Source organism: Panthera onca, chromosome B4 (assembly GCF_046562875.1).
Source record: "Panthera onca isolate mPanOnc1 chromosome B4, mPanOnc1 haplotype 2, whole genome shotgun sequence".
In the NCBI taxonomy this organism is placed as follows: Eukaryota; Metazoa; Chordata; class Mammalia; order Carnivora; family Felidae; genus Panthera; species Panthera onca.
Window position 1 is genome coordinate 12818621 of NC_138345.1, and position 27946 is coordinate 12846566.

The following is a 27946-nucleotide window of genomic DNA, read 5'->3' on the forward strand; positions in this document are numbered from 1 at the left end:
ATATCCCAGAGAGACAAAGAACTCTTAAAACTCAGCTATGAGGAAACAAACAACCGGTTTAAAAAGTGGACCAAAGACCTTAACACACATCACCAAAGAAGATATACAGATGGAAAGTAAGCGTATGAAAAAGATGTTCATGTGATATGTCATTGAGCGATGGCAAGTTAAGACAACAATGAAATACCACTACACATCTATTAGAATGGCCCAAATCCAAAACACTGATGACACCAAATGTTGGCAAGGATACGGAGCAACGGGAGCGCTTGTTAACTGCCGATGGGAAGGCAAAATAGCATAACCACTTTGGAAGATACTTTGGTCATTTCTTGCAAAACTAAACACTTACCATACAATCCAGGAATTGAACTCCTTGGTGTTTACTCAAATGAATTGAAACCTATGTCCACACAAAAACCTACACACAGATGTTTATAGCCATTTATTCCTAATTGCTAAAACTTGGAAGCAACCAAGATATCTTCAGTAGGTTACTGAATAAATAAATGTTGGCACATCCAAACAACAGCCTATTATTAAGCACTAAAAAGAAATGAGCTATCAAGCCACGAGAAGGCTCGGAGGAAACTTACATGCGTATCGTTAAATGAAAGAAACCAATCTGAAAAGGCCACATACTGTATGAGCCTAATTATATGGAATTCTGGAAAAGGCAAAATAGGAAAGGAGACAGTAAAGAGATCAGTGGTTGCCAGGCAGGAGGGAGGGGGGAGGGATCAATGGAACAAAGTGGATTTCTAGGGCAGTGAAGCCATCTTACATGATTCTGCAATGGTGGATACATGTCATATGTTAGTCACCCATAGTCAACCCATAGAATGTATAGCACCAATAGTGAGCCACAATGTAAACTACTGAGTGACAATGATGTGTCAGTATAGGTTCCTTGATGGTGATAAACATATCGCTGTAGTGTGGGATGTCGTGAGTGTTCGGGAACCGGAGTACAGGGGAAATCTCTTTACTTTCTGCTCAATTTTGCTGTGAACCTCAAATTAGTCTGAACAATATTTTTCAGCAATTAATAAAATAGAGTATACAGAGGCTGATCTGGAGATGATAGTGATAGGATGAACTGGAGGGAAATAATAGATACAGGAGAATAATTAGATGGTTAGTCCAAGCGAGAGGTACTAAGGACCTAAACTGGGCCCATGAAATTAAGGGTTGTATTTACAGAAAAGGGTGGAGTATGTGATCCCGTTCCCTTCTAGGGGAGGTATATCTAGGAACGCGCAAACAAGATTATTGGAAGTAATTGGAGAAGTGTGTGTGTGTTGGGGGGAGGGGCAGCTAAGGACAGAAAGGGACTACATTAACGACTTGGTGGTATTTAACTAAAACAACTTCTTGCTTAATTTTTCCCTGAGGTGACCAAGCTCACACTCACCCTTTGGTACGCCACACACAGACCACCCCCCAGACAAGACCCTACAGCCACCTGACCATGGCAGACCATGGTGGTTGGGCAGAGGGTATCAGCTGTCAAAGAAACTTCCCATCCTGCGGCTCAGTCTCTATGTATACTTCAGAAAATAGCGATGCTGGCCATGAACCTCCCGTCACTGGAAATCCAGAAGGTCGCTCTCCTTTCTTGACCCATTCCTCCTGAAGGCATAACTTCCTGATCCTCTAGTCAGAATGAATGCGAGGTATTGGGACCCCAGTATCCAGCCTGCAAAGGGTGATTCCCTTCGGGAATCCTGCCAGTATAATGTTGCCTCAATTAGATGACAGATTATAAATTAATAAAGAAAAGAAACCCCAGACTCTCACGTCTGCCAAAACACACCATTCCCTGTGAGGTTCCTGAAAGGGACTTAGTGATGTATAGTGAAAGGGCCAACCCCCCACAGCCTTTTCCAGATTCGAGACACAGACTGGCTGGTCCTCAAAATGTACCACCACCGCCTTTCCCAGGGGAGCGCCAGTGTTGTTCTTGGAAGGAGAACACTTTTCTTTCAGCTGTATTACCCCCTGCATGCTTCACACAGTCTGTAGTTCCCTACGCCCCCATCAGTAATACAAAACAGACCTATCACCAACAGAAAACCCCGAGAAAAGAGTAAGAATGACCGTGGTTGGTTTGGGGTAGAAATGATGTTTAGGTTGCTACGGATGATGGGGGCTTTCAAAGATTGTGTTTCTAAAACCATCACAGGAATAGAAGTATCCTTGTCAGCTGCTGCTGCTTTAAAAAAACCAGTCACTCAAACAGCCTTATCCCATAAAATCAATTCCTGAGGAAGTCTTAGTAACCTAATCCCTAGGAGAGTGGACAAGATTGAGACACCGGTGCTCTGTACAGAGTGATGTTTTCTCTCTCTCCCACCCTCTGCACGCTCCATGGGAAAAATACAGTATGTTGAGCCCACCCTCTCCTTTGTTTTCTGGAATGATCACTTCACTTCACAAACACATCTAAGTCTCCCCGGGAGTACCCACTGTGGCTGCTTCTGTGTCTTTGGGCAGGTGTTTTCTATTCCTTCAACCCATTCATTCAGACGTCTGGACATTACTTGTCCTGAGAAGCCATTTCTCCGCTATGTCATCCATACAGACCATTCCGCGCCACTCAGGCATTTAGCCACTTTATGGTTTTCTTCCCCCGAGGCACACGAGCGAGAAATAAAGACGCTGTGTGAGAACTGGACAACTGTGGAATAGAATCCTATTCAGCAGCAGGGACAGAGTCGTAAAGATGCTGGGGGTGGCAGAGGAGGACCCATTGTGCGGAATAAATGGAAGCCTTTACTTACAAACACATCCATGAGCAGGTGCTCCAGCGTCACTTCAAAGTCTTCCAGTTTGGCGGCTAGAGTCATAACGAACGCTCCGATTTGCGCTCAGGCCTCGGGGGTGGCCCCAACCTGCACACTCCTCAGCTCAGAAAACACGGCCGGTGTCAAATTTAGGCACAGGCGGAATGGGCACTAGTGGGACGCGGAACAGAGCATCGCAGACCGCGCCGATGGAGCTCCGTAGCCAGAGATCTTTAAGGGTTAAAAAGAAAAAGGCTGCACTAATGGCACGAGGGGACCACCCTGGGTGCAAAGTGATGTCACCAGGTAAAGAATCCAGCCACCGCCTGCTCTTCGCAAGCTTCCTGGTCTGAGGTGCTGCGTGAAACCCCAAAAATGGGTGAAAGAGAAGGCGCCGGGGGGATGATGCCAGGCAGCAGCGGGAGAATGGAGGAAGCTGTCTGACTCTGATATTTATAGGGCCACATGTTTTTGACTCTAGCCCATTTCTCAGTTCATTTCTGACCTTTCATAAATGGCCAAGCACACTGGAGTGTATTGTAGAGCGGGGGCAGTGGGTCCCACAGAAGTTGGCTGTGACCAATGCTGGGGCAATTCACACAGACACGCCATCAATAGTTCTTTGTGAAAAACCCATCAGACCTTGTTCTGTACACGACGACAGAAAAGCACATAGTCTTGTGAAAAACAAGGAAACGAAAGTTGTGGGGGTACTAAATTTTTCCTCAGAATATTATTAGATCCTTACACTCTCCCCCGTCCTCTGTCCTCCCCACCCCCTCTCTTGCAAGAGTAGATAAACATCAAGGAAAAAAATTTAATCTCTTGTGTCAACTCCTCAAGCTTCTGCCAGTAAAGAACATCCACTATATCTTGCAAATGTCATTTCTCCATTTTGGCCTTCAAAGTCTGACATTTTTTTTTTCTTGCCTAAAAGATTTTAACATTGTGGTAAAACACACATAACGTAAAATTCACCATCTTCACTGCATTTATGTGTAAAGTTTAGTACTGTTAAGTGCATTCACATTGCTGTAGGACCAATCTCCGATCTCATCTTACAAAACTGAAACTGTGCCCATTAGACAAATCGCCATCACCCCCCTTCTTCCCAGCCCCTGGCACCCACCATTCCATTTTCCATCTCTATGGATTTGACTACTCTCAGTACCTCATATAAGTGAGATTATACAGTACGTAGTTTGTACCCAGTCCTTTTTGTCTGGCTTCTTTCACTTAGCATGTCTTCAAGGTTCATCTATGTTGTAGCCTATGTAAGAATTTCTTTCCCTTATAAGGCTGAAATCTTATATCCTAAGAAAGACTCCTGGTTTGGACGATTTTTCAGGCCTGGGAAAATCTCTCAGGAACACTTGGCTGTCAACTCTTTAGTGGCCATTCCTGCTGTGACGTCCTAACCCAGACAGCCTTGGTCTGCAAGTGAGTTCTGTCCTGTTCCCTAAACAAGCCGAATGATCCATGGCGAGTCTAGTCTCTGACTCCACACAGAATGTGACCACTTAACAGTCAATACTGACGGCAGAGAAGAGGGTGCCCCGGGTGAAGTTGAGGAATTACAAGAAGTCTCTGCTCTACAATAAAGCTTTCCCCACTTTCTGTTGGCAGAGCTCTGGTCTCAAGTGGGAACAATCGAAACTCTCCAATTTAGTATCTTTCCACGAATTTCCATTTTCCCAAAGGAGATACAGACCCCCTTGAGTCAGCATTTAACATTTAAACAAAGCAACCACAAAGTAAAGGACAAAGGAAAAAAGTTGATAAAAAGCATCATATTATTTCCTAAGCGGATTTGGAATCTGTCAGTAGTTTAGCTTGACAGTTGGTCATAAATTGTACGTAAATGTTCTCTGAATTATGGTTTCAATTCTGTTTTGGGGTCTTTCATGGAGGAATTCGAGTGACTTCATGACCGGCATCTCTGTTTAGGCAACGGCACCAGGGAGGGGGAGGCAATGCTGTGATGAATGGCTCCAATAGCCAAGAATGTACAGAAAATATATTTCCCGGATGGGTGAACTCGTATTCACAGAACTTCCTATCAGCTAATGTGTTTACCATGTCTGCAACTGGTACAGTGAGTAGAGCAACCAATGTCAGCAACAAAGACTCAGCACAAGCTGACTTCTTGCCATGGAGCTGCCATCTTTTGTTAAAACTATGGCCGTCCGGAAAATACTAAAAAAGGCTAGGTGCCTTCTCTCACCAGGTGAGAGCACTGGGCAAACAATCAGCTATATGACCAGGAGACCATTGGGGAAGACAGATGTAGACATACATGCAGTATGGTCTGGTCTCCCAGCAATCACAGGAGAGCTTTCAAGGTCAGGTTTTCTGTAGCCCCCCTCTTTATGAATGGAATTTGGGCAAAGTGTTTCGAATATCTGGAATTTTGTAAAAGGTATACTTGCTTCTTTCATTAATTTTCTTCCTGACATGGACAAGGGATCAACCAATGGAGAACAGTTAATGTTTTTCACTCAAGGCAGGCAGTCTCCCAGCCCCAGTGATGAGTTTACATGTTTTTTAAGGAGCAGGCAGTGGCTTCTCAAGAATATAAACAGCAGACTTCAGGGACAAGAAGCTGTGCTTAATTTGAGCCATGTGAGTGGTTAGTATTCTTGAACGAGGGCCCTGAGGAGGATTTGTTGAGAATACCCTGATTTTAGGAACAAATCACTTTCACAGTTTCAAAGAGGAGAAATTGACCAAAAGGGAGTTAGCATGAAGGGAATAAGGAAATCGGTATCGGGTTGTGGATATCACCCGTAAGAGACAATTATGAGTTCCAGCGTTAGTGGATGATATCAGCCATGTGGGGTAGGTGGGTACTCTAGACACAGAGGACCACACCACTCTTCAGGTGGGTGGGCCGGGGGACTGTTCATACGGTGCTTATAAGGCAAGTTCACTAGTGTCAATGCTTATGAGAAGCTGGTGAAGGATGGCTTTGGTACCTGAAGGGGAGATTTTTTGAAGCGACTAGAGTCTCTCTATATAAGATGTATTTTTGTTAATGATGGAGTTTTACTGATGCTAATATCAACTCTGAACATTTATGTGTTCATTTATTCACGCATCCTTTCTACAAACACTTAATCAGCACCAGGGCCAGAGAGTGGGGTGATGAGTGCTAGTGCTGGTAGGAAGATAAAGACACAGTTCTCTCTTCAAGACCTTAGAGTCTTGAGAAGACACGGCGAGATGTGCTGGCGTAATTCTATACTATTCTTTTCTGAGGCTATGAGAGAAGAGTATACTTCCTTGTCAGGTGCACTTATTCTGGGACTTGAATGTGCAGGAGAGCTTGGTGATAAAGGGAGAAAAAAAGAGTGTCACCCCCACCCTATGGGAAAGGCAAGGGCAAGAATAAGTGAGGTATAGAGTACCCCTTCAGATGGATTTATAGCAATAAGTGGCAGGGGCACGGCCGGGGGCAGTGATGGATGCTAGGGGTCTGAGCCCAAAGACCGAATTGCATTTGACAAGGTGGCAACCAAGATCTCAAGATTCTCAACACAGGATTATGACACCATCCCACAGACATGCCTTGGATGGTACAAATCTCATTTGGAAAAAAAAAAATACCTTGAGCAGTTGATCAAAGCTTCTTGGCCACCTGAGAAGGACCTGACATGCACCACTGTCCCGGGGCTCCCCAAGTAAGAACAAGGAGTCAGCAATACACCTGATATGGGAGGCAAATGCTAGAATTTGTTCTGCCACTTGAATAAAAACATTGGTGCACAGGGTTGTAAATTTCGAGTTTCTTTCAGTTTGAATCTTCAGTGACCATCTCCTTCCCCCCTGTCTATGAAAAACCCCCCCAGCAGGGCTCAACATTTTGGTGATAGAAGTCAATAAAGGGAACGTTTTTGGAAAGTGGGAATTTGGCCGAATTCCTTGTACAGTCATGTAGATAGGCACCCCTCAGACTCCCCAGGGGAGCTGTGGGCAAACCATCTTTCTAGAGAGTACCGTGTTTTCTGCAGCCCTGAAAACAAATTGTCTACTTCAAAAGCATGAGTCTCTATGGAGGCGAGCGCTGTGGTTCAACCAGATCACAGTCCAATTCATATCAAACAATCTATTACATACAATGACGAGCAAGCCCAAGGCAATAGGTAATTGAATAGGCAAAAATGTTTTTCCGGGAAGGTCCCTCTCTCCACCCTAGAGCAATGATTTTCTATTCAGTAAAACCATTTCATTTAAAGGTCAGGCACAAAGGAGTAGATCAGACCCTCATCCGGTTGATCAGAATTGGTCACTGAGATAACCTAGACACCATTTTAGTGCCTCGACTGGTGAATCTAAGCAGAAATTTGGTCCAACAATGAATTAATTACTAAGATTTTCTTAAAAGCAAAATCACGGGCTTTTATTTTGATCACTCAATTGTGTCCCACACACCCAGTTTCTAGGGCAAAAAACCCCCGACAATATGTGTAAATGTGACTCATATCAATGTCTTTATCGATGTACTTCTCTGTCAAGCTTCTGCCTCACCTTAAAACCAGAAAAAGAGGATTTTTAAAGAGATTGTGCTTGTTTAAGTAAACGAGACTCTCTTGATGGCCCTACAGACAGCTGCCTGTCTGGGTCTAGTTATAAAGGCTCGCCTGTCTCCTCGAGCTGTCTCTCGGAGGACAGACGTGTTAATTTAAAGGTTTGTCTCTATAGGGCCCCTGGCAGGCTGGCACAGCAGTGGCTCAGGGCAATGGTATCAGCAGACCACGCTCTCAGGGTCTGTTCATCCTTCCCGTGTTGGCGCCAGACGGTTAACACAACCAACCTTGTCTTCCCCGTTCACAATGCATTTTCGATTTTGACAGCCTGACAAGTACAAAGGCTCTATTCCTCTACATCTGTCTCCCCCTCCCCCCCCCAACCCCAATCTGCCCGTCTCCCCCCACCCGCATCCCCTGCCTGGTCACAACGATGAATTTGAAGACTTTCAAAATGAACAGGCAGTGAAATTCGTGTCAGGCACATGCAGGAGTGCCTTGGGTTTATGATGCAGAGAAACACATAATGACTCGCTTGATCGCTCAGTCTTGCCACCTGTCACTTGCTCTACAACTTGGAGTAACAGAAGCTTGAGGAGGTTCGGAAATCAGCACCAGTGGGGCACATCGGGGAGACGCCAAAGCAACCCCCTCAGCTCATCCATCTGTGTTCTCTCAGCCACCTCACTTTCTGGAGTTCAGAGGCAGTTTTGGAGACACAGATCTTTACCACATTCTCCCAAATCTTTTATGGATGTTTTCAATGACCCTTTCTCCTCTGTAAAAGTTGCACAGGATTTAAAGACTTCCATGCCTTCCATGCATTCCTTGTCTGGAATGAGAAGCTGTGAGCACAGGGACCATGAGATACTAGTTGCTAGGGACTGAGTGTTTATGTCCTCCCCAAACTCACAGCTCTCTCCCCAGAGAGCTCCCTCGCCCCTTCCTTCCGCCATATGAGGTCAGAGCTAGAAGAAGGTTGTCTATAAACCAAGAAGGGAGAAGACTATGAAGCAGGAAATGGGTCCTCACTAGGGGCTGAACTGGCCAGCGCCTTGACCTCGGACATCCTCTAGAAGCCTCTAGAACCATGAGAAGTAAATTTCTGTTGCTCAGAAGCTACCAGTCTGTGGTATATTGTTAAAGCCGCCTGAACACACGAAGACACTACCGTTACAGATATTACGTGAATGAGAAGTTGGCTCGGTTATGTCATTGCCCAAACAAGTGAGTCTGCTGGTGGTAAGAGAATATCCCAGGGAGAACCACTGTCCATTTTAAGTAACTCTGACTTGGACTGGGTTTTCTCTCCCCAAAAGCCTTTCTTGTGTTGCCCTAGAATGATGAATGACTCTTAATGCTTTCAGTCAATGGCCTTTTGTTATGACTCTTGTATAATGTCCCTTACTGCCCTCGAGTGAAATCATGGATACTATAACCTACCTACACGTTATTTAAAAAATACCAATGCAACTCTGCTATGTAAACAAGCAATAGGATGAAAGTAATCGATAAAGAAATAACACAGAGCACTACACGTAAATGTCTTTGTATGATGCCACTACTCCAGGAAACGTGGTGAACGTACTCACTGGAGATTCAACAGACCAAACCCAAACTGACATCAGCCTGCTCCCCAAGATGTCGGTGTGGTGGTCTGCCTCCCACCACCTCCCCGCCCTCATCTGTTGTTGGAGGACAGCCTCCCTGGGCTTGACAGTGATAACAGGAGAGAGGAGAAATCTGGAAGTAAGGAAACGCAGCTGTGTGTGTTTGAGCAGAAGAGAATAGTGTCTGGGATTCATGCACATTCTGATCAGTCTTAGTAACTTAGCAGCCTCTCGTTCCAGACCAACTCAAGAGTGATTTGAGCGGCTGTAATTGCTACCAGACAGGCCTGGGATGGAACTGCATGTCTCCTCATCTCCAGCATATTCTTGAGATATTATGTCCCTGATTAGCAGGAGCTATCTAGTGTAACCTGAACATTTTTCCATTTGGATCCTAGGGCTCTCCACTGCGGACAGGCCAGGGGTCTATGGCACTTGGGCTTGACTTTGCATTTTTACTTTTCCCAGGTGCTCATCAGAATCCACCTGCTGTATTGTGCATGTCCTGGCCTTACTCAAGCCGCAGAGGAAATGGGCACTCAGCCAGCTGTGGCAGGCTAGCATCACGCAAGTGAGGCTCTCTGGGAGTTCATAGGTCATCAGAATCCGGAGAGGCTGGCTCCTGGCTGGACTCCATCCGTCCTTTGGCAGGACCCTGTGTTTTCTACACATCATCTCCAGAACTTGGAAGAGCGTTCCTGGTACAGCTGGCCAAGGAATGGCAATGACAGGATGGCCGTTGACCTTGCACTCTCATGCGATTAATATAGTCCCATCATGGAGAAAAATGAAGCTTCCACAAAACAAGACATATATTTTTGTTAGAGGTACTCGGAAGGGGATGGATGCTGGGCTTTGGGTGGCCTCTACCCACACCTCACAGCTCTAATCAAGGTTAGCTAGAGTGCTGACCCAGACAAGAGAAGGAGGTAAAATGACCTGAATTTATCTCTCAGTGGCAGGACCGCTCCAGAGACCAGGCTCTGACATCCTCACTCAGGCACCCTTGAAGAGAAGAGGGTTTGTTTCTTCACGGGTTCTCTGACATTTCTGCAAAAACTAAAGTTCCTGGGGTGATTTCGTAATAGGGAGATGAGCTGGCTAAGGCAGGTGGATGGAGGAACTCTTCACCGATCTTCCTGAGCCTCAGAAAGGAGTCCAAAACATCCAGGTGTCTTAGAGTCTACTTCTCTTCTGAATCCCATTTCATGCTACACTGTGCACTGATAAGAGTGGAGTGAACTCTTTTCCTAAAAATGGTATGGGGAAAAGCCCACGGGTCACATCAAGACAACAAGGCATTAAAGTATGGAAACTTGAGTAGCAGTTGCTCTGTTGAGTAAACTGTGTATTAACTATGGTACATAAATATGAAAATTTCCACTTGCTACACGACTTATCCCAAGTTAGTAGGGCTGCCTCCATAATTAATATTGCTTCTCTCACTTTTTACATGAGGACCTTTGGCTTAAGATGGAGAGTGAATGACCTAAGAGCTTATCCCATTGGATAAGCCAGGATTTGCTGTAACTAGGTTTCCATGTGGCGACCAGTGGGCTGGCTGGTTGGAACTGGAAGTAAGAGGCACAGTGAGGACAGGGAGGTATTCTCAATGTCAAGTCTATACTTCTTCCTGCACAGGGAGGCTGAGGCAGGAGTGACACTGGGGTCCCCAGTCTCTATACTTTAGGATCTCAGCCTCTTTGGCTCAGTTTCCGCATGGGTCCAATTCCAGGCAGAGACTAGACAAAGGTTTCTAGATGTTGGGCATTATGGAACAGTACAATTTGCACATCAAGTTAAATATTGGGAGGACCAAGCTAGGGTTGTCAATATACTAAGTTGGGGCATTAAAAAATAAAAAAAAGTAACAAAAACAAGCCAATTAACTTAGTGGGTTAAGTGTTGACTCTTGATTTCGGCTCAGGTCATGATCTCATGGATCATGAGTTTGAGCCCCACACCGGGCTCTGCGTTGTCAATGCGGAGCCTGCTTGGGATTCTCTCTCTCCCACTCTCTCTGCCCCTCCCCCCACTCGTGCACATGCCCGCATGTGCACGTGCGCAAGCTCTCTTTCTCTCTCTCAAAATAAATAAATGTTAAAAAAATCCCAAGCCAATTATCATCTGCTGTCAACATGATTATATTAAAGAAAAGACATTTCAACACACAGCAAAAACGGAAGAGATATCATCTCAAATTTTAAAATGGAAGTCAGCTGGATGTCTGTTGTCTATGTGTATTTTCTGCTGTGCCACAGGGACTTTATTTCAGGCCTGTGCAGATCAGGGACTGGAGCCTGGAACCACAGAAGGGGAGGGTCCTCAGCTGCAATTCAGCTCTATGCCTGTCATTTTATCCCTAGTTTTCAGGGTACTCTCACTAATACTTGCCACTAAAACAGACCGAAGACACTCAGGAGTGAGCTGATGGCGAATCACGGGAGGCAGAACCATGTGACTTACCCCTCCCCAACTCTCTTACCATTGAAACTAACACCGGGGAGGCAGACGGGAAAGCCTAAATGAACACTCTGCCTTCACTCTGAGAGGCGTGGAGAAGGGATGAAGCCAGACCAAGGGAGAGGAGAGTAATGCTTATTTCACTTCTTGATCAACACACATCCTTCCTTGCAGGCTTATTCTGGAACCAGCAAGGTTCTCTGGGAGCTACAAGCCTCACCTTGATGAAGACTTTTCTCTAAGCAAGCGCCTGAGAAGGAGCACCCTGGTTTCTGTCTACAGAACGAGACCCTCTTTTTGGAAACTCGTTTTGTTAGTGGTTTTGAATAGGTAGTATACGCAGATGATACAACATTACAAACTAACAGGAGAGTACCGATAAATAGTCTCTTTTATACCTCTGACTTATGGCCACTCAGTTCCTACTAGAGGCAACCACCTTTATTATTTCTGCAGATGTTCCAATCAGATTCAGGCACAAAATATTACCATTTGGGTAAGTGATATGTATATATGTAATAAATACCCACAAATATTCACAACTGTAAATAGTACTTCATTGTCTGGAAAGTTTCATTTAACCTATTCCCTATTGATGGGTATTTGAATGGTTGCTAAGGCAACGCGAACATGCAGTTTGCCCACATGCCAACATATTTGTAAGATAGACTCCTAGAAGTGGAATTGCTGGCTCGAAGGTCATATACATTTTTTATAAAACCGATACCGTAAATTTTATTCTCTATAGAGTTTGTACCAATTTATATTCCCACAAAATAGAGAGTGCCTGATTCCTGACACCCTCAGCCACAGGGGTGACGTGAATCTTGTAATGTGAAAAACGGCATCACATTTTATTTCAACTTAAAATCTCCGTTAGTAAGTGAAAATATTGTTCACACCAATGCCCTAATACTAATTCCCTGTTTTAAACCCAGGCTTCATCGATCCAAATGGGTCCAGCTGTGTCTCATAAACATTCCAGTAATGGGCATACACTAATGATTACCAACAAGATGTTCGACCCATCTACCCACTGAAGTCCACATTCAAAGGCAATTTAAGAGAATCTCTATTAATGGTTCCCTTATGCATCTCTGGATTACATATGCCAAAACACACCTGTTAGGATGAATGAAAATTAAAACCACACTAAGCAAGAACAAAGGGTAATTCATCCAAATAGTCCTCTTCGGCCTTGAGAAGGGATATCAAAGCAGTGGAAAGGTTGAATCTTGACAGACTTTGGACCATGACACCTGATCAGATGTGGACTGTTCAAAATTGATATCAGTTGTCAGCCACTCAATTTCAAATCTACCAAACTCTGAAGCTAATCTCATAGAGGATCAGCAGTGTAGGCAATAAAGGTCCTCAGAATTTCCACTGTGTGCCAAGATATACGAGCGTCAACACCTCGAAGCACGGCTGCAGGTTGCCCGTGACTTTGTTGCACAGACTTGTTACCCGTGACTTTTATTGGCAAGGCTCATCCTACTGCCTCACTAAATTTATGATGGGCCTCTATTTTACTCCGTCACTAATCTCTGCTTAGGTTTCCACTTACTCTCAAGGTTATGAGCTGTGTTTGCACAAAACGATAATAATACTGACCTTCAGGATACCATTTCTTGAGCATTTTTGAAAGGGGCAGTGTCGACACCGCTGATTTCTTGGATATGAAAGAAATCATTTGAGAATAGAGGCCAACAAACAAAATAGTTAATTTAATTCATTTAACTTCATTTAAGCACATTCAATATCTACCAACCTTGTTTTCTATTGAATTTGCATTGAGGCTGTTGTGATTTTTGTCATAATACTGCAAGCACTGAGCTGTTAATCCTGTGGCTGGAAATGTGTAGACTCGTGAATCGTGAGGCTAGTTTATAGAATATGACCTGCATTTAGACCACTTACTGCTCTTGTTGTTTAATAATATCCTTTTTCTCACAAGGGGGTCGAAATTGTATATATGACAGGTGAAGCAGGTCTTTCACAATTAAGAATTTGCATTTCTAATTTCTTTTTTTTTTTTTTTAAGTTTTTTTAAATGTCTGTTGAGAGACAGAGCGTGAACAGGGGAGGGGCAGAGAGAGAGGGAGACACAGAATCCGAAGCAGGCTTCAGGCTCTGAGCCATGAGCACAGAGCCCGACGCAGGGCTTGAACTCACAAACCGCAAGATCATGACCTGAGCTGAAGTTGGATGCTTAACTGACTGAGCCACCCAGGCACCCCCACATTTCTAATTTCTAAGGAAGATGTTACTGTTTGCTCCCTTGCTTATCTGTCATCTATTATCTGTGTATCTCCTTCCCTCCCTATCACTCATCTAGTCTCTGCACCAGGCACTATTTCAAATGCCTTACAGATATGAACTTATTTAATTCCTACAGTAGCCTCACCAGGTAGCTATCATTTTTCCGTCCCATTTCACAGATGGGGAAAATCAGGAACAGAGCGGTTAAGTCACTCAGTCACAGTCACGTAGCAGTTCAGTGGTGCAGTCTGGACGTGAGCTCAAGTCTCCTGGCCCCAGAATCCATGATACGACCAGACACTGGGCCTGTGTGTGTACGATATTCTAGATTTGTGAGCAATCACGTGTCCCCTGTCACTGAGGGAAAATCATTCTTCTATTGAAGGAAACAGAGAGAGCTCTCGTGAGGAGGCAGAGCTGGTTAAAAAGTGTGTGTGGTGGGGGGCGGGTTTACTGGAAAATATCTGGTTCCCACTTACAAGATGCTCTTAAGAGCTTCTCCATTGTGTCATGGAGAGATTCAATAATGGTACCAAAGGAATTTAGTTGAAGTGAGTGTTGGAGCAAAGAACATACAGTGATGTAATTCTTGAAGTTGGGGGAGGAGTGTAACATTCATGTGAGACTGGGGTCAAGGGAACAGCCTCCGGGCCTTGGCCTCAGTTGGCCTGTCTGCCTAAGGCCAGCGTGGATCCAGTGGCCCCGGGTCCAGATATTCTATCTCCAGCTCCCTGATCTTGCTTTCATCCTTGGTTAAGAGGACTGCGGACTCCTCAGACACCACACATGAAACTCAGGCGTCTCCTTTCGCTCTCCACAAATGTGCGTCTTCCCAGGCACTGACTGAGGTCAGCGGGAGACGGAGTTCAGCCCTGCGGTGGCCACAGCGTTCCATCTTCCTCGCGCAGGTGTTTCCTGTAACGAGGTGCTGACGGGAAGGTGGCTGACACAGAAATGCCCAGAGTTGAGGGGGCGGGAATGGCAAGGTGTCTTACCAACAAGCCGGTAGAAACACACTTCTCTGGGCTTCGAAGAAGCATGCACCAGGCATTCAGAGTGGAATCACTGTTTTGCTTCCTCTTAATTAAAAGAATTATATGACTCCCTTGCGAAGAAGCAAAATGACTTATTTTATCATAATTAAGCTTTCCGAACAGCAACTTGCAGTGCTTTGAAAAAGTCATGGCGTCTGTGGAGTTACACTCGATTCCTTTTTTTGTTTTGTTTTGTTTTCATGCTGAAATTGGGCAATTAGAACACTTCTTCTTTCTCCAAATGAAACAGAGCTCTTTCTGTCCTTCAAATTCTTCAGAGCCTAACAGCTTCCTTACGACGGTTTCCAAAAAGCCTTTCTTCTTATGACATTCTTCGAGAAGCCCTGCTGTGTTGTAGCACTTCCAAAATTCCAACATTTTATTTACAGATCAAAGTTGCATCCTTACAATTTGGACTAATTCAAAGTCCTTCTGTCCGTTTATCAATTAGTTTTCTGCACCCCAAGGGAAACACAGCATAGTGTTCACACCTGAGTTATTTTGTTAAACAAGACGTAAAATTAGGAACATTTGCAAATACGTTCCATATCTAGGCATGCACGCAAAAGAAACATGTCCACGTGGGCACCAAAAGATATGCCCGGGGATTTTCACAACAGTATTACCCATAATCGCTCCAGAATGAAAACAATCCAGATGCCCATCAGAGGCCGAAGAGAAAAATACATAGTTTATTCACGTCGAAGAATCATATACTGGAATAAAATATATCAATAAAAATGAATTAACCTCTGTTGCATTCAAGAACATGGGTAAATCTTTTATTTTTGAGTGACGGAAGCTAGACACAAAATGGTACGCATAGTGTGGTTATATTTACATAGAGTTCGAAAGCACTGAAAATCTTAAATGTATAGAGACAGGATAAGACTCGGAAAACCTTTATTGATTGATTGATTGATTGATTTTTGTATTTATATATGTATTTATTTATTATTATGTTTATTTATTAATTTTGAGAGAGACACACAGAGACAGTGTGAGCATGAGGTAGAGAGAGAGAGGGAGAGAGAGAGAATTCCAGGTAGGATCTGCACTGTTAACACAGAGCCCAATGTGGGGCTTTGGCTCATGAGACCGAGATCATGATCTGAGCCGAAACCAAGAGTCGGATGCTCAACTGAATGAACCACCCAGGCACCCCTTTTTATTTATTTTTTAAAAGTTTATTTATTTATTTTGAGAGAGCAGAAGGGCAGAGAGAGAGAGAAAGAGAGAGAGAATCCTAAGCAGGCTCCACACTGTTGGTGCAGAGCCCCATGTGAGGCTCAACCCCATGAACTGTGAGCTCACAACCTGAGCTGAAATCAAGTGTCAGAGGCTTGGCTGACGAGCCACCCAGGTGCCCCAGAAAAGTTTTTGAAAAAGGATACTTCTACTTGAACGTGTTACCATGTTATCTATGTATTAAAAAGAATGTTTTCTTAAAAAAATTTTTTTTAATGTTTACTTATTTTTGAGAGAGAGAGAGAGAGTGTGCGCAGAGGGGAGGGGCAGAGAGAGAGGGAGACAGAATCCCAAGCGGGCTCCAGGCTCTGAGCTGTCATCACAGAGCCTGATGCGGGGCTCAAACTCAAGGTGAGATCATAACCTGAGCCAAGGTCAAGAGTCAGACGCCCAACCAACTGAGCCACCCAGGCACCCCATTCCATGTTATTTTGCGAAGAAATTCTAAAATTTGCTTTGCTGTGGGGATAAAAGTTAATATTCAAAGGAATTGCCCTAGAACATACGTTTATATTTTAGCAAAGGCTTAAATCATGAGCTTTATCCACACAACTATTTTTTCCTTCCCTCTTCCACCTCAGTTCCTGCCCACTGGCTTCCTGAAGTCTCCCATTGTCTCCTGCATCCCTGTCTTCCCGTCTGAGGTGCAGTCGAGCTGTTCTCCCAGTTCCGTCATCTGCCTTCCCTACACGTCCCCTCACCACCTGGGATTTTACCCACTCTGATGACAGTTTCTCTACCTCTTTCTGCTGCGTCGTTCCTAAATCCCCACTCCTCACTCGAACTCCTGTCCAGCCCTCCAGCCTCGAACACCCAGCTGCCTGGACAGCCACAGATGGCTACATCTTTTGCCAGAATTACCCAATAAAACATAACATCTAACTAATTTCTCACTCAACTGCCTGCGGCTTTCTGCCTGGTTATTTGGGTTGATGGTACCACCACTCACTCAGGTCCCCAGTCCCCCATCTCTGGGTCGCCTTGAACTTCCCTCCTCCCCGTTTCCAATAGGTCACCCAACCAAACCATCTCCAGTCTCCGTCTCCAGTGTTGTTACCATCTTGGGCCTTCGTGGTTTCATCGGCTGCGTTGGGCTCCTCACTGATCTCACTATCACAAGTCTCTTCCCATGCTAATTCTTCCTACTTTTGGCTACTTGACTGTGTTGAGTCGTGTCCCCCCTCAAGTTCATGTCCACCAGGTTCCCGTGAATGTGACCTCATTTGGAGACAGAGTCATTACAGACGTGAGTCAAGTCAAAATCATCCCGTAGTAGGGCGAGACCTAAATCCAATACCATTGGTGTCCTTATTAGAAGAAGCAAATTTGACAGGGAGACATTGTCATACTTGAGAAGGCAGAGACAGAGATTGGAGTGGTGTGTCCAAACTCAGGAATACTGAACATTGCCAACAAACAGCAGCCACAAGAGAGCCACACGACAGATTTCCCCCAAGAGCCTTCAGAGGGAGCACGGCCTTGCCGACACCCGGATTTCAGAGACCTCCAGCCTCCACAAGTGTCGGAGGATAAATTTGTGTTGTCTGAAGCCACCCAGTTATGTACTTTGTTATGACGGTCTTAGTAAAGAAATAAAGCCGCCACCGCAGCCTTCATAAAATACTGCTTTTAACCACGATACATCTCTGTTCCCGGATTTTCAATGCCTCCCTCGTGTGTACTAGGTTAATTTAAGTGATTAATCTAGGTTAATTTAAGTGATGCCTTTACCAGTCAGTCCTGCCGTTATAACTTCATGTGAGTTCTGCTACAGAATCTGGTAGCTTCCTCTCTTCCCAGCACCCACCTGCCTTTTCCACGCCATGTGCACAACATCTGATGGGACTTCTCCCTTTGACTTCCTCCTGTAGAAATTGTGCTACTTTTTCAAGGCGTTCAAATGCCACTATCTTCATAAAGCATTCCTCAGCGAGGTGTGTGTATTCCCTCTTTTTAAAAATTTTATTTATTTTGAGAGAGAGAAAGAGAGAGATAATATGCATGAGTGTGAGCAGGGGCGAGGCAGAGAGAGAGAGGGAGAGAGAGAATCCCAAGCAGGCTCCATGCTATCAGTGCAGAGCCCGATATGGGGCTCGATCCCACAAACCATGAGATCATAACCTGAGCTGAAACCAAGAGTCAGACACTTAACCGACTGAGCCACCCAGGGGCCCCTGTTCCCTTTGTTAACATCCACAGTTAGCACCTCTGTTATATACAGATTGCATTTTTCTTGTCTTATGGTGATTCCTGTATTTTAAACAAATGTATTATGAAATGTTTATGGCATAAATATAAAAAAATGCTATTTAGCTAATTGGATCGCTGAAACATACTTTCAAGTTCACTAACCGAATACTGTACATCTTTTGGATCACTAGCTCTGACATATCCTGGCATGCACACAAATTATGATTCACTTTCCTTGACACATTTGTTGAAATAATTACAATATTTGCTTAAGACACAATCAGACTTTACGATCTCTACTGCTCTATAGTCATTGCACTGATTGGGAGTTGTAACACTTTCCTCCGCATAAAACTGTGGGGTGAAAGCTTGTGAATGGACTACAGAGGCACTATTTTCTTCTTCTCTGTTTGGCTAAAGGAATGTTTTGAGCCTATTATTTTTTTTTAATGTCTCTTTATTTTTGAGAGAGAGACAGAGCATGAGTAGGGGAGGGGCAGAGAGACAGGGAGACCCAGAATCCGAAGCGGGCTCCAGGCTCTGAGCTGTCAGCACAGAGCCCAATGTGGGGCTTGAACTCACAGACAGTGAGATCATGACCTGAGCCAAAGTCAGACTCTTAACCAACTGTGCCACCCAGGCGCTCCTTAACATACTATTAAAAAGACACAGGGCACCTGTTGGGATGAGCGCTGAGTGTTGTATGGAAACCAATTTGACAATAAATTTCATATTAAAAAAAATAAAATAAAAGTAACAACAAAAAATAAAAATGAAAAGACACAGGGCAACATACAGAGCTGTTTTGTAACTTTTTTTGAAAAAAGTGTTTTCCCAGATCAATGGAGTCCATAGGGCTTAATTTTTAAGAAAACACAAGGCAGAACTATTCTACTACTCGTTAATGCCAAGGTGGAGGTCATTTTCAGCCTTACTGGTTTCTCTGGTGATCTTATTCCTGGCCCCCCCGGCCTTTCTGATTCCTGACTTGAGAGAGGTAATCATTTCCCTTTGCTCAGGGCCACGATCAGGCCCTGACCTTCGTGCTCACAGCTAGAATGCTTTAATGAACGGAATGTCAGTATCCTGCCTGCTTTTGCCCCAGAGCAGCCTGAACACTGGGGAAGGGGGTGATTTTGTGGCTGCCCTAATGAGGGAAATCCCACAAAGTGGTAACTGCCACTGTCGTGAAGCACGTTCATCAGGGTTGCCTGCTGGAGATTATCTGGAGAAGGGAAAGAGCGATGTCTTCATAGACTGTGGAGTTACATCCTGGGACTAGGCTATCCATATTCCTTCCAATTTGTCAAGAGATGTAGTGGTTGGACTTCCATCTCCAAAATCACTCTCAGAATATTGTGGGACAACCATCTGTGAGGCATAGTGATGTCTTGATATGAACAGAATTTTGATGACTTACATTAACATTTTAATTCCATTAAATAGGATCCATTGAGTAGGGAATAGATTCTTCATGGTGGAACTGTGTCATTGCAAATTGTTTTGTTTTGGCTTCTTCATCCTTTGCAATCTTGTTTTTATTGTTGCCCTTGCCTCGTGGAAACAATGGGAAGAAGAGCTCCTTAGTTCCTTGGGAGGGCAGGTTGCCCACAGATGCTGATGCGCTTTGGCTGTGGTAGACCAGCATCTCACAGCCAAGTCCCCAAGCGGTATCACTGTCTTGGAGGTAAAAGAAGTTCTTTATATGCTCATCTACTGGCTATTTTTCTTGTCGTTTGATGGGGATGTAACGTTTACCCTCAAGGAGCTCTATAAGAATTGGCCTTTGTGGAGATTTCTGGAGTGGCAGCTAAATGGGTCTGCAGGATGCAAAAGGTCCAGACTTGGCACACTGCAGACCACACCAGAAGTTGGCCCACAGCTAGACATCCCATCCATCTAGGACAAAGGGGCAAGTTGTCTTCTGGAGCCCAAGCCCGAGGTGACTCACATGGCACTGGCTTCGCAAATGGTTGGGAAGGAAAGAGGATCTTAAAGCTAGAGTCACACTGTAACCACTGCCTGGGTCTAAGATTGACCACTTGAAGGCTTTTGGAGCATCTCCCTTTAAAGGTTGTTGATTCAATGTTGGTCATCTTTCAGGGATCTTTCCCTTGAGAAGCCTTGGCTTCAAGAGGACTGGGAAGCCTCAAAGACTGTAAATAAAATGTGGGTCAATATATGTACAGGAAAGAAAGAGTTTGAATTTCAGCCTTTCAAACTGGAGTGTGGTCAGCTTCAGTCATTTCAGACGCCAGACAGTCAAGGGGGTTGATGTGAACTCTGCATCATCTTTCAGACTCAGTCTTTAATCAGCTGATTATCAGTTCATGGGGGAGCGAATTTTTTTAAATTTTTTAATGTTTATTTAATTTTGAGAGAGATAGAGATATAGAGCACGAGTGGGAGAGGGGCAGAGAGAGAGAGGGAGACAGAGAATCTGAAGCAGGCTCCAGGCTCTGAGCTGACAGCTCAGAGCCTGATGTGGGGCTTGAACTCCCAAACTGGGAGAGCATGACCTGAGCCAAAGTCGGATGTTCAACCAACTGAGCCACCCAGGTGCCCCAGTGGGGAAGTGAATTTAAACACTCTTGTCTACTCCTCTCCTGGCTGTGCCCTGAAAACCTAAAGAAGAACCCTGCTGTGTTAGTGCCCAACAACACAGAAAGCAAAACTGACTATAACATGAAACGTGAAACTTTAGGGATGAAAAGTACTTTCCGTCTTAGAAATGTCCCCTTTGAGGAATTTCCAAGTCCAAGAAGTACAGGGGAATGTGGTTCTGGGCTTTTAATACCAGTGAGTGGCAAGGTAGCTGCATGAACTTGAAAGAGGCTCTAGAGTGATGCAAAACAGTTAGAAATGGGGCATTGCTGCCTCCCCACTGTGGGGCCCGTGACAGACCCCTGAAGTCAACCCTCAGCTTCCTTCTCCACCAGTGGGGACAACAGTAGACACCACATAGAGCTGTGTTGACCACTTAATGAAAAATGTATAAGGCATTTAGCACACAGTTTACCACATAGTCACTCTATAAACGATAGACATTATTTCTGTTTTCTTTCTCACTAAGATCCTGAGATAATGGGAAGGAGGGAAGTAGAGATCTCACAGAAGAGCAGGAAGTTAGGGGAAACTGAGGAAGGGGGTATGGCTGGACACGAGTCAGTAGCCCATGGCCTTGGATCAGCATAAAGAATGAACCTGCCTACCAAGATATGACTAGGATGGCTGCCGCTTTCCTGAAAGTCCCAGCCAGCTACAGGACTGGAAAGCTCCCTGTAGACATTCAAGCCAGAGTCAGCATGGCTGGGACTGGAATGGATTTGGATGGTGAAGCACGAACTTGGGACAGTGTGGCTGGTGAGCTTTGAGACCACCTTTTTCCTGGCGTTTGCCTCTTAATAGCACAATCCTCTCATTTTGCATGACTGGCTTTTTGGGGAACTCCCTACTTATTACATTATGGCAGAGTTTTACAGTGATAAAAACAAGAGTAATTTTTGTTAACAGAATGGGACTCTCTGGTTGTTATGAAGACAAAAATATTTCTCTCCTTCTGGCCCTGTGTCACCAGCTAGACCCCAAGACCTGAGTTTTACTGCTAACCTGCTTGGACCCACCAACCTTTGTCCCACAATCTCCCTTAAGCTCTCTTTTCTAGCTTGTCTCCTAACTCAGGCAAAGGACCCTATGGGTATAATATCCCATGATGGAAATTGAAACTACCCCTCGAGCAATAAAAACTGCCCAACTCTCATGGCCCAGACCACCCCAGACCAGCTTGAGCTAACCCCCTGACTCACACCTGCATGATGGACCATGGAGTGACCTCTGGAATGACTGACAATTACCTTTACCTCATTAGACACTAAAATCTCCACCCAAGGAAGAGCACAAACCTCATTTACATAACATACAATGTATGTATAGGCATGTTTCCATAAGGCACATGCATGATCTTAGACCCGCCTGTACATACGATGCAAATCTTCCCTATTTGAATAGTCCTCCTGACTCTGAAGAGAAGGACTCCATTCATCCTTGCTCAAGGAGTCACAGCTTTGGAAGTTATTCCCCGTGATTTCCATATTTGCTGCAAATAAAGTTTCCTTTGTGTCACAACTCATCTCGTAGAGTTTCTATCTTTGACTCACTAAAGGAGCAAACTCACATTAGTTCGGTTACACCTGCATATTTACATTCAGTGTACCTCCACTTTTTCAACTACTCTTAGACAGGTGACAGGAGCTGACCTGAACAACAAAATCCTTTCCTCCAAGAATGTGGAACCCCCCCTTCTGCTTCAAAAGGCAGACGACCATGGCTCCTAGGGTTTACATGGGGGGAACGACCTGGGGCTCACAGAATCCTGTGAAAAGAAGCTGGTCTCTCTGAGAAAGAAGTGTTTGTCTTGCCCAGGGCTGCATTCCTGATGGACTGATGTGCTGGTTTAATTTGTACCTGAGACCTTTCTCGTACTTCTTTCAAGTACAGAAGTTCAAAGATAGTAAATGGAGCAGTTAAGCTGTTTAGAATCACAGATGTGCACTGGAGAGTTTGGGGTGAGGAGATAACTGTCCTTATAAGTAAGCAGTTTATGGTGAAGTGTGTAGTTTCACACGGGACAGAGTCTTCAAACTAAGTTGAGGACAGGAAGTGGAAAAAACGTGCTGGCAAGCATTCTAGAACTTTAAGAACCAAAGGTGGACTCTGGCCTTTTACGACTAGATCCCCCAGTGCTGTTGTTGGAACATTACGAAAGAGGTCAAACTATTTCCTTCCACTCCTCATAATTCGTAGTGGTCTAAATCTTTTTTCCTCTCAGGTTTCCTTCGAGGTTGTTGGATTTATCTTTTTCCTTTTTTTTTTTTTTAAGTTGGGCCTTGTTGGAGCATCTGTATGGCTCTGTCGGCTAGGCATCCAATTCTTGATTTTGGCTCAGGTCATGGTCTCACGGTTCATGGGCTAGAGTCCTGCATCCAGCTGGGTGCTGATAGCATGGAGCCTGCTTGTGATTCTCTCTCTCTCTCTCTCTCTCTCTCTCTCTGCTCCTCCCCAATCTGCATGTGTGCACACATGCACTCTCTCAAAAAAATAAAATAAACTTAAAAAAATAAATTAAGTTGGGCCAACGATTTTGTCAAACACAAGGACGTATTTTGCTCTTGTGCGTTGGCCACGGTTTCACAGTTGTCCTTCCACATGCTCAGCACACCTCTGTGTAGCCCAGACTCTCATGCCAACAAGGGTTTACTGAGCACCTACTATATGGAGACAAAAGAGTCCCGGTTTTATTTTTTTTAATGTCTATTATTTATTTTTTCAGAGAGAGAGAGAGAGAATGAGCAGAGAAGGGGCAGACAGAGAGGGAGACACAGAATCCGAAGCAGGCTCCAGGCTCTGAGCTGTCAGCACAGAGCCTGATATGGGGCTTGAACTCATGAGCCCTGAGATCATGACCTGAGCCAAAGTCTGAGGCTTAACCGACTGAGCCATGCAGGTGCCACCAAAGAGTCCTGGTTTTGAGCATAGGCTTTGTCTTCACCACTTACAAACTGCCTAGTGTCAGGCACCACTTTACAACTCCTCTCTGCCTCAGTTTTCTCACCCGTAAAGTGGAATTAAGGGTATGCATCCCACCGAGTTGCGGTGAAGATGAGATGAATTAATGCACGTAAAACACTCAGAACATGTATGAAAGGCACATTCAGCAGAAAGTGCTGTCATGGACTGATGTGCCCTTGTGCCAGGCGCTGCTGTCCTGAGCACTTAACTTATTCATAAGTTATGAATTAACTTATTTAATTCCTCCAAGAGCCCTGTGAGGCGGGTACTATCCTACTCTTTTATGGATGATGAAACTAAGGCTCAGACGTTTGACACACTAACAGAAATGATCGAAGTATCGTCAGGGACATAAGAAAATATAAATTAGTATTGTGGTATAATAAAAAAATAAATATTTGGTTTTAGTCCTTGCTTCCTGACACAGAGCTTCTAAGACCTTTGTACTCTTTTGTATGCTGACGAAATGATTCACTGGGGAGGAGGGTCTGAGGACCCTACAGCTAAAGGAAGGGGCTGATCTCCAGAAAGTTCAAGCCCCACTAGAAGGGATGGAACTTTAAGCCCCGCCCCCTGACCTCTGGGGAGGGGAGACGGGCTGAAGATTGAGTTCAGTCACAAAGGCGAGTGATTTAGTTGCAATCATGGCTACATAATGAAACCTTGCTAAACAGTTCAACAGTGGGGTTCAGTGAGCTTCTGGGCTGGCCAACACCTCCAGGTGCTGGGTGGGTACCGACCTGTATTCTCTCTCTCCCAAGCCTTACACTATGCACCTCTTCCATTTGGCTGTTCTTGAGTTACATCCTTTGTAGTAAACCAGTAGACATGGCAAAGTGTTTTTCTGAGTTCTATGAGTTGTTGTAGCAAATTATCGAACTTGAGGAGGGCATCATATGACCCCTTGGTTTATAGCCAGTTGGGCAGAAATATGGAAGGCGTGGGGCCCGTGACTGGTACCTGAGGTGAGGGCCGTCTATGGGACTGAGGACTTTAACTTGTGGGATCTGACACTAACTCCAGGTAGTTAGTGGCAGAATTGAATTGAGTTTTTGGACACCTAGCTGGTGTTTGAGAATCAAGAGTTGAGAAGTATTGGTCTGACTCAAAGCTCTTGTATCCAGGTGTCCTCTCTTTCTCTCTTTTTATTTATTTTTTTTTACTGTTTATTTATTTTTGAGAGAGAGAGAGAGAGCACAAGCCGGGGAGGGGTAGAGAGAGAAGGAGACACAGAATCCATCTGAAGCAGGCTCTAGACTCTGAGCCGTCAGCACAGAGCCCGACGCGGGGCTCGAACTCACAGACTGCGAGATCGTGGCCTGAGCCGAAGTCGGATGCTCAACCGACTGAGCCACCCAGGCGCCCCTCTTGTTCTCTTTTTGACCTGGACCTTCATCTGTCCCACTCTGGAAGGATTCTCCTTGCTGAACATCACACACCCATCCTTATCTCTGCAGTCCCATGACGAGGTCATATGTGCCTACTCGGTGGCCGTATTATCTCAACTGTGTCTTGTGTGTCCCTGTGAGGACTCAGCCCTATCTGAACACGTTTGGGAGGATCCACAGCGTAGCCCTGCCCGGTGTCCCTGAGTGGGTACCTCTTGCCACCAGCTCTAGAGAAGGAGAGAGTCAAGTGCTACACAAGATTGAGGTCTAGCATTGGGAGGGTGGGCCAAGAGTGAGGATAGCAAGTCTGCTGCTCAGCCTGCCCTGGTGCCTCTATCCCAAAGACTCCTGCTTGGGTCCCAGAGTGGGAAGCTGGGAATGAAAGGGAGTCAGAACTCAAAAGGCAGTTTTCCTCAAACTTCCTTGGTTGACACCAGCCTGGGGATCAGCCAGAGAGGCTTTCTCACAGCGGGGCTTGGCACTGTGGGAGGGGAGTGGCACCAAAACTTTCAGTGGATGCACGGGGGGGGTGTGGGTTGGCACAGGGCAGCGGCAGCTTGGTGAAGCCTCGGCGGCCTTGGCAATCCAATTTCTCCAGGGAGAGGGCCCAGAGCAGGGCAGGAAGGAAAGAGTCGCCAGGTAGTTGCCGAGAGAAACATTTCACTTGCACATTGACTAGTGCCTCCCACCCGAGTCATGTCCTTGGGACTTCAGAATAAGAGCTTATTTGGAAATAGAGTTGTTACAGATGTATTTAGTTAAGATGAGGTCACGCTAGGGTGAGCCCTTAATCCAACATGGCTGGTGTCCCTGTAAGAAGAGAAGAAAGGCTCAGAGACAGACACGCAGAGGGGAACAGGCCACGTGATGATGGCGGTTGAGACTGGAGAGATCTACAAACCAAGGAGCACCGAGCATTTCTGGTCACCATCAGGGGCTCGGAGGGAGGGAGGCACGGGACAGACTCTCCCTCAGAGCCACCGGAAAGAACCCTGATGACACCTTGGGTTTGGACTTCCAGGCTTCAGAACCATGAGAGAGACAGTTCTGCTGTTTTAAGCCACCCACCCCGTGGGGATTTGTCACGACAGCTTTCGGAAACTAATACGCGCAACTTAAACCTCTCCCTTGGCCACTCCCAAAGTACATGGGGGAAACGTTTTGAAGGATTCCTGCAGAGACTGTGGAGCAGGAACCACATGAAGACTGTTTTTGGATTCTTTGTTTTTTGGTTTCTCTCTCAGGCTAATAACAGCTATGAGGGAAAGGAGGTCACGGAACTCTATCTCTCTCCACGGTGGCAAACAGAGACCCACGGCCACTGATAGCAGAGTACGGCTGAGGAGCTGTATTCAAGGAGGACCAGATCACTGTGAGTAATTCTGGACCTGCCTGAGTGACACCCTGTGAAATGTGAGGATCTTGGGGCCAAGACTATGCAGGAAGCACCTTGCACAGCCTGGAAATCATGTAAATCATATGGCTTTGTTATCAGCAGAGCTCAGCCCTGAAAATCTCCCCCTGGCTGGAAATTGGAATGCTCTTCTTTTCCATGTCCCTTATGTCCCTAAAATTCTACTTCAAGTGTACCTTTCCCATGATCCTCAGCTTACTATCCTCATCCAACACAGGCAACTCCTTTCTTCTAGTTAGTCTTAGTGTCTTAGTCTCTTCCAGTCTTAGTCTTAGTCTCTTTCGGTTGTTATAACACAAATACAATAGACTGGGTGGCTTAAAACAAGAGAAAATTATTGCACAGCTCTGGAGGCAGGGAAGTCTGAGATCAGGGTGCCAGGATGACAGTTCCAGCGAGGGCTCTCATCCAGATGCAGCCTCTCCTTAGATCTTTGCATGGCAGAGAGAAGACGGGGAAAGCCAGTGCTCTTGTGACTCATGAGGGCACCAATACCCTTCATAAGGGAGATACCCTCATAACCTCATTTAGCCCCAATTCCCTCCCAAAGGCCCTACCTCCTAATCCCATCATATTGGGGGGTAGAGTTTCAGCATATGAATTCGGGGGGGCGGGGGGGACATAGCATTCAGTCTTTGAGTGCTTACTTTTAAGTTGTTGGTTTTCCACCCCCACAGCCTAGGATTCACCACCTTTGAATTCTAAGCAAGGTTACATTTGCTTTTGATACCCAAATTATTATGCAATCAGCCTGCCTCCATCAAAAAGACCGCTGCTGTTTGTGAGCACTTCCTGAAGCACAGGTCTTCAGTTCGCTCTGGGGCAAACGGCTCTGGTCCCTAGGCTTTGGCCCTTCTATCAACTGCTATGCTCCTGCCGTCTCCTCTGTTCCTGGTGGCCGTGGAGAAATGGTCTCTCCTGGTCTAGCCACTGCTACCCTAATTCTAGCTTTGAGACAGGGGACGCTGCTCTCTCTTGCCCATATAACTCTGTCCTAAGAACGGAGACACACTTTGCCCTAATTTCCCAAACCACAACTGAGGCAAAGCTTAAACTCCTGTAAGGTCTTGTTGAAGATTCAGCAACAGCCCAAAGAAAGACTTAAAATTGCTCTACAAGTGTAGACCCATCCTGGAGTCGGCTACACAGCCAGCATCCCACCCAGTGTCTGGATAGTCTTCAACGCGTGAGGGAGGCTGCCCAGTTCTCTCCAGCCTTCATTGTCAGGAAAAACAACCTTCTTGGATCCCATGAGAGGGAGTATTTCCCTCTAACCGTCATCTCAAAGTCCACTTGGTTGCGTCTTCAATTTCTGCCTCTTCCCAGGAAGGTAAGGAACAAGAGGACTGATTGACTCCGGAGAAAAACTCACCTCCGGCCACAAAAGTACCATCTGATCCTCTGTCCCCAGCAAGTCAACCACGCTCACTTTGCTAATAAATGAATTAATACATCAG

At 45.4% G+C, this 27946-nt stretch overlaps 1 protein-coding gene across 4 annotated transcripts in view; it reads right to left on the bottom strand.

Moving 5' to 3' along the window:
• Positions 1–27946, bottom strand: part of FRMD4A (FERM domain containing 4A) — a 608405-nt gene that overhangs the window by 325886 nt on the left and 254573 nt on the right. Inside the window, exon 1 of one of the 4 annotated variants that reach the window (XM_060659577.3) lies at positions 2784–3154. The exons of the other annotated variants lie outside the window; for them this stretch is intronic. Coding sequence (XP_060515560.1) covers positions 2784–2849 — 66 coding nt within the window. The 5' untranslated portion in view covers positions 2850–3154. Of the gene's footprint in view, positions 1–2783; positions 3155–27946 lie in introns of those variants that run through there. 4 annotated transcript variants of the gene reach the window in all.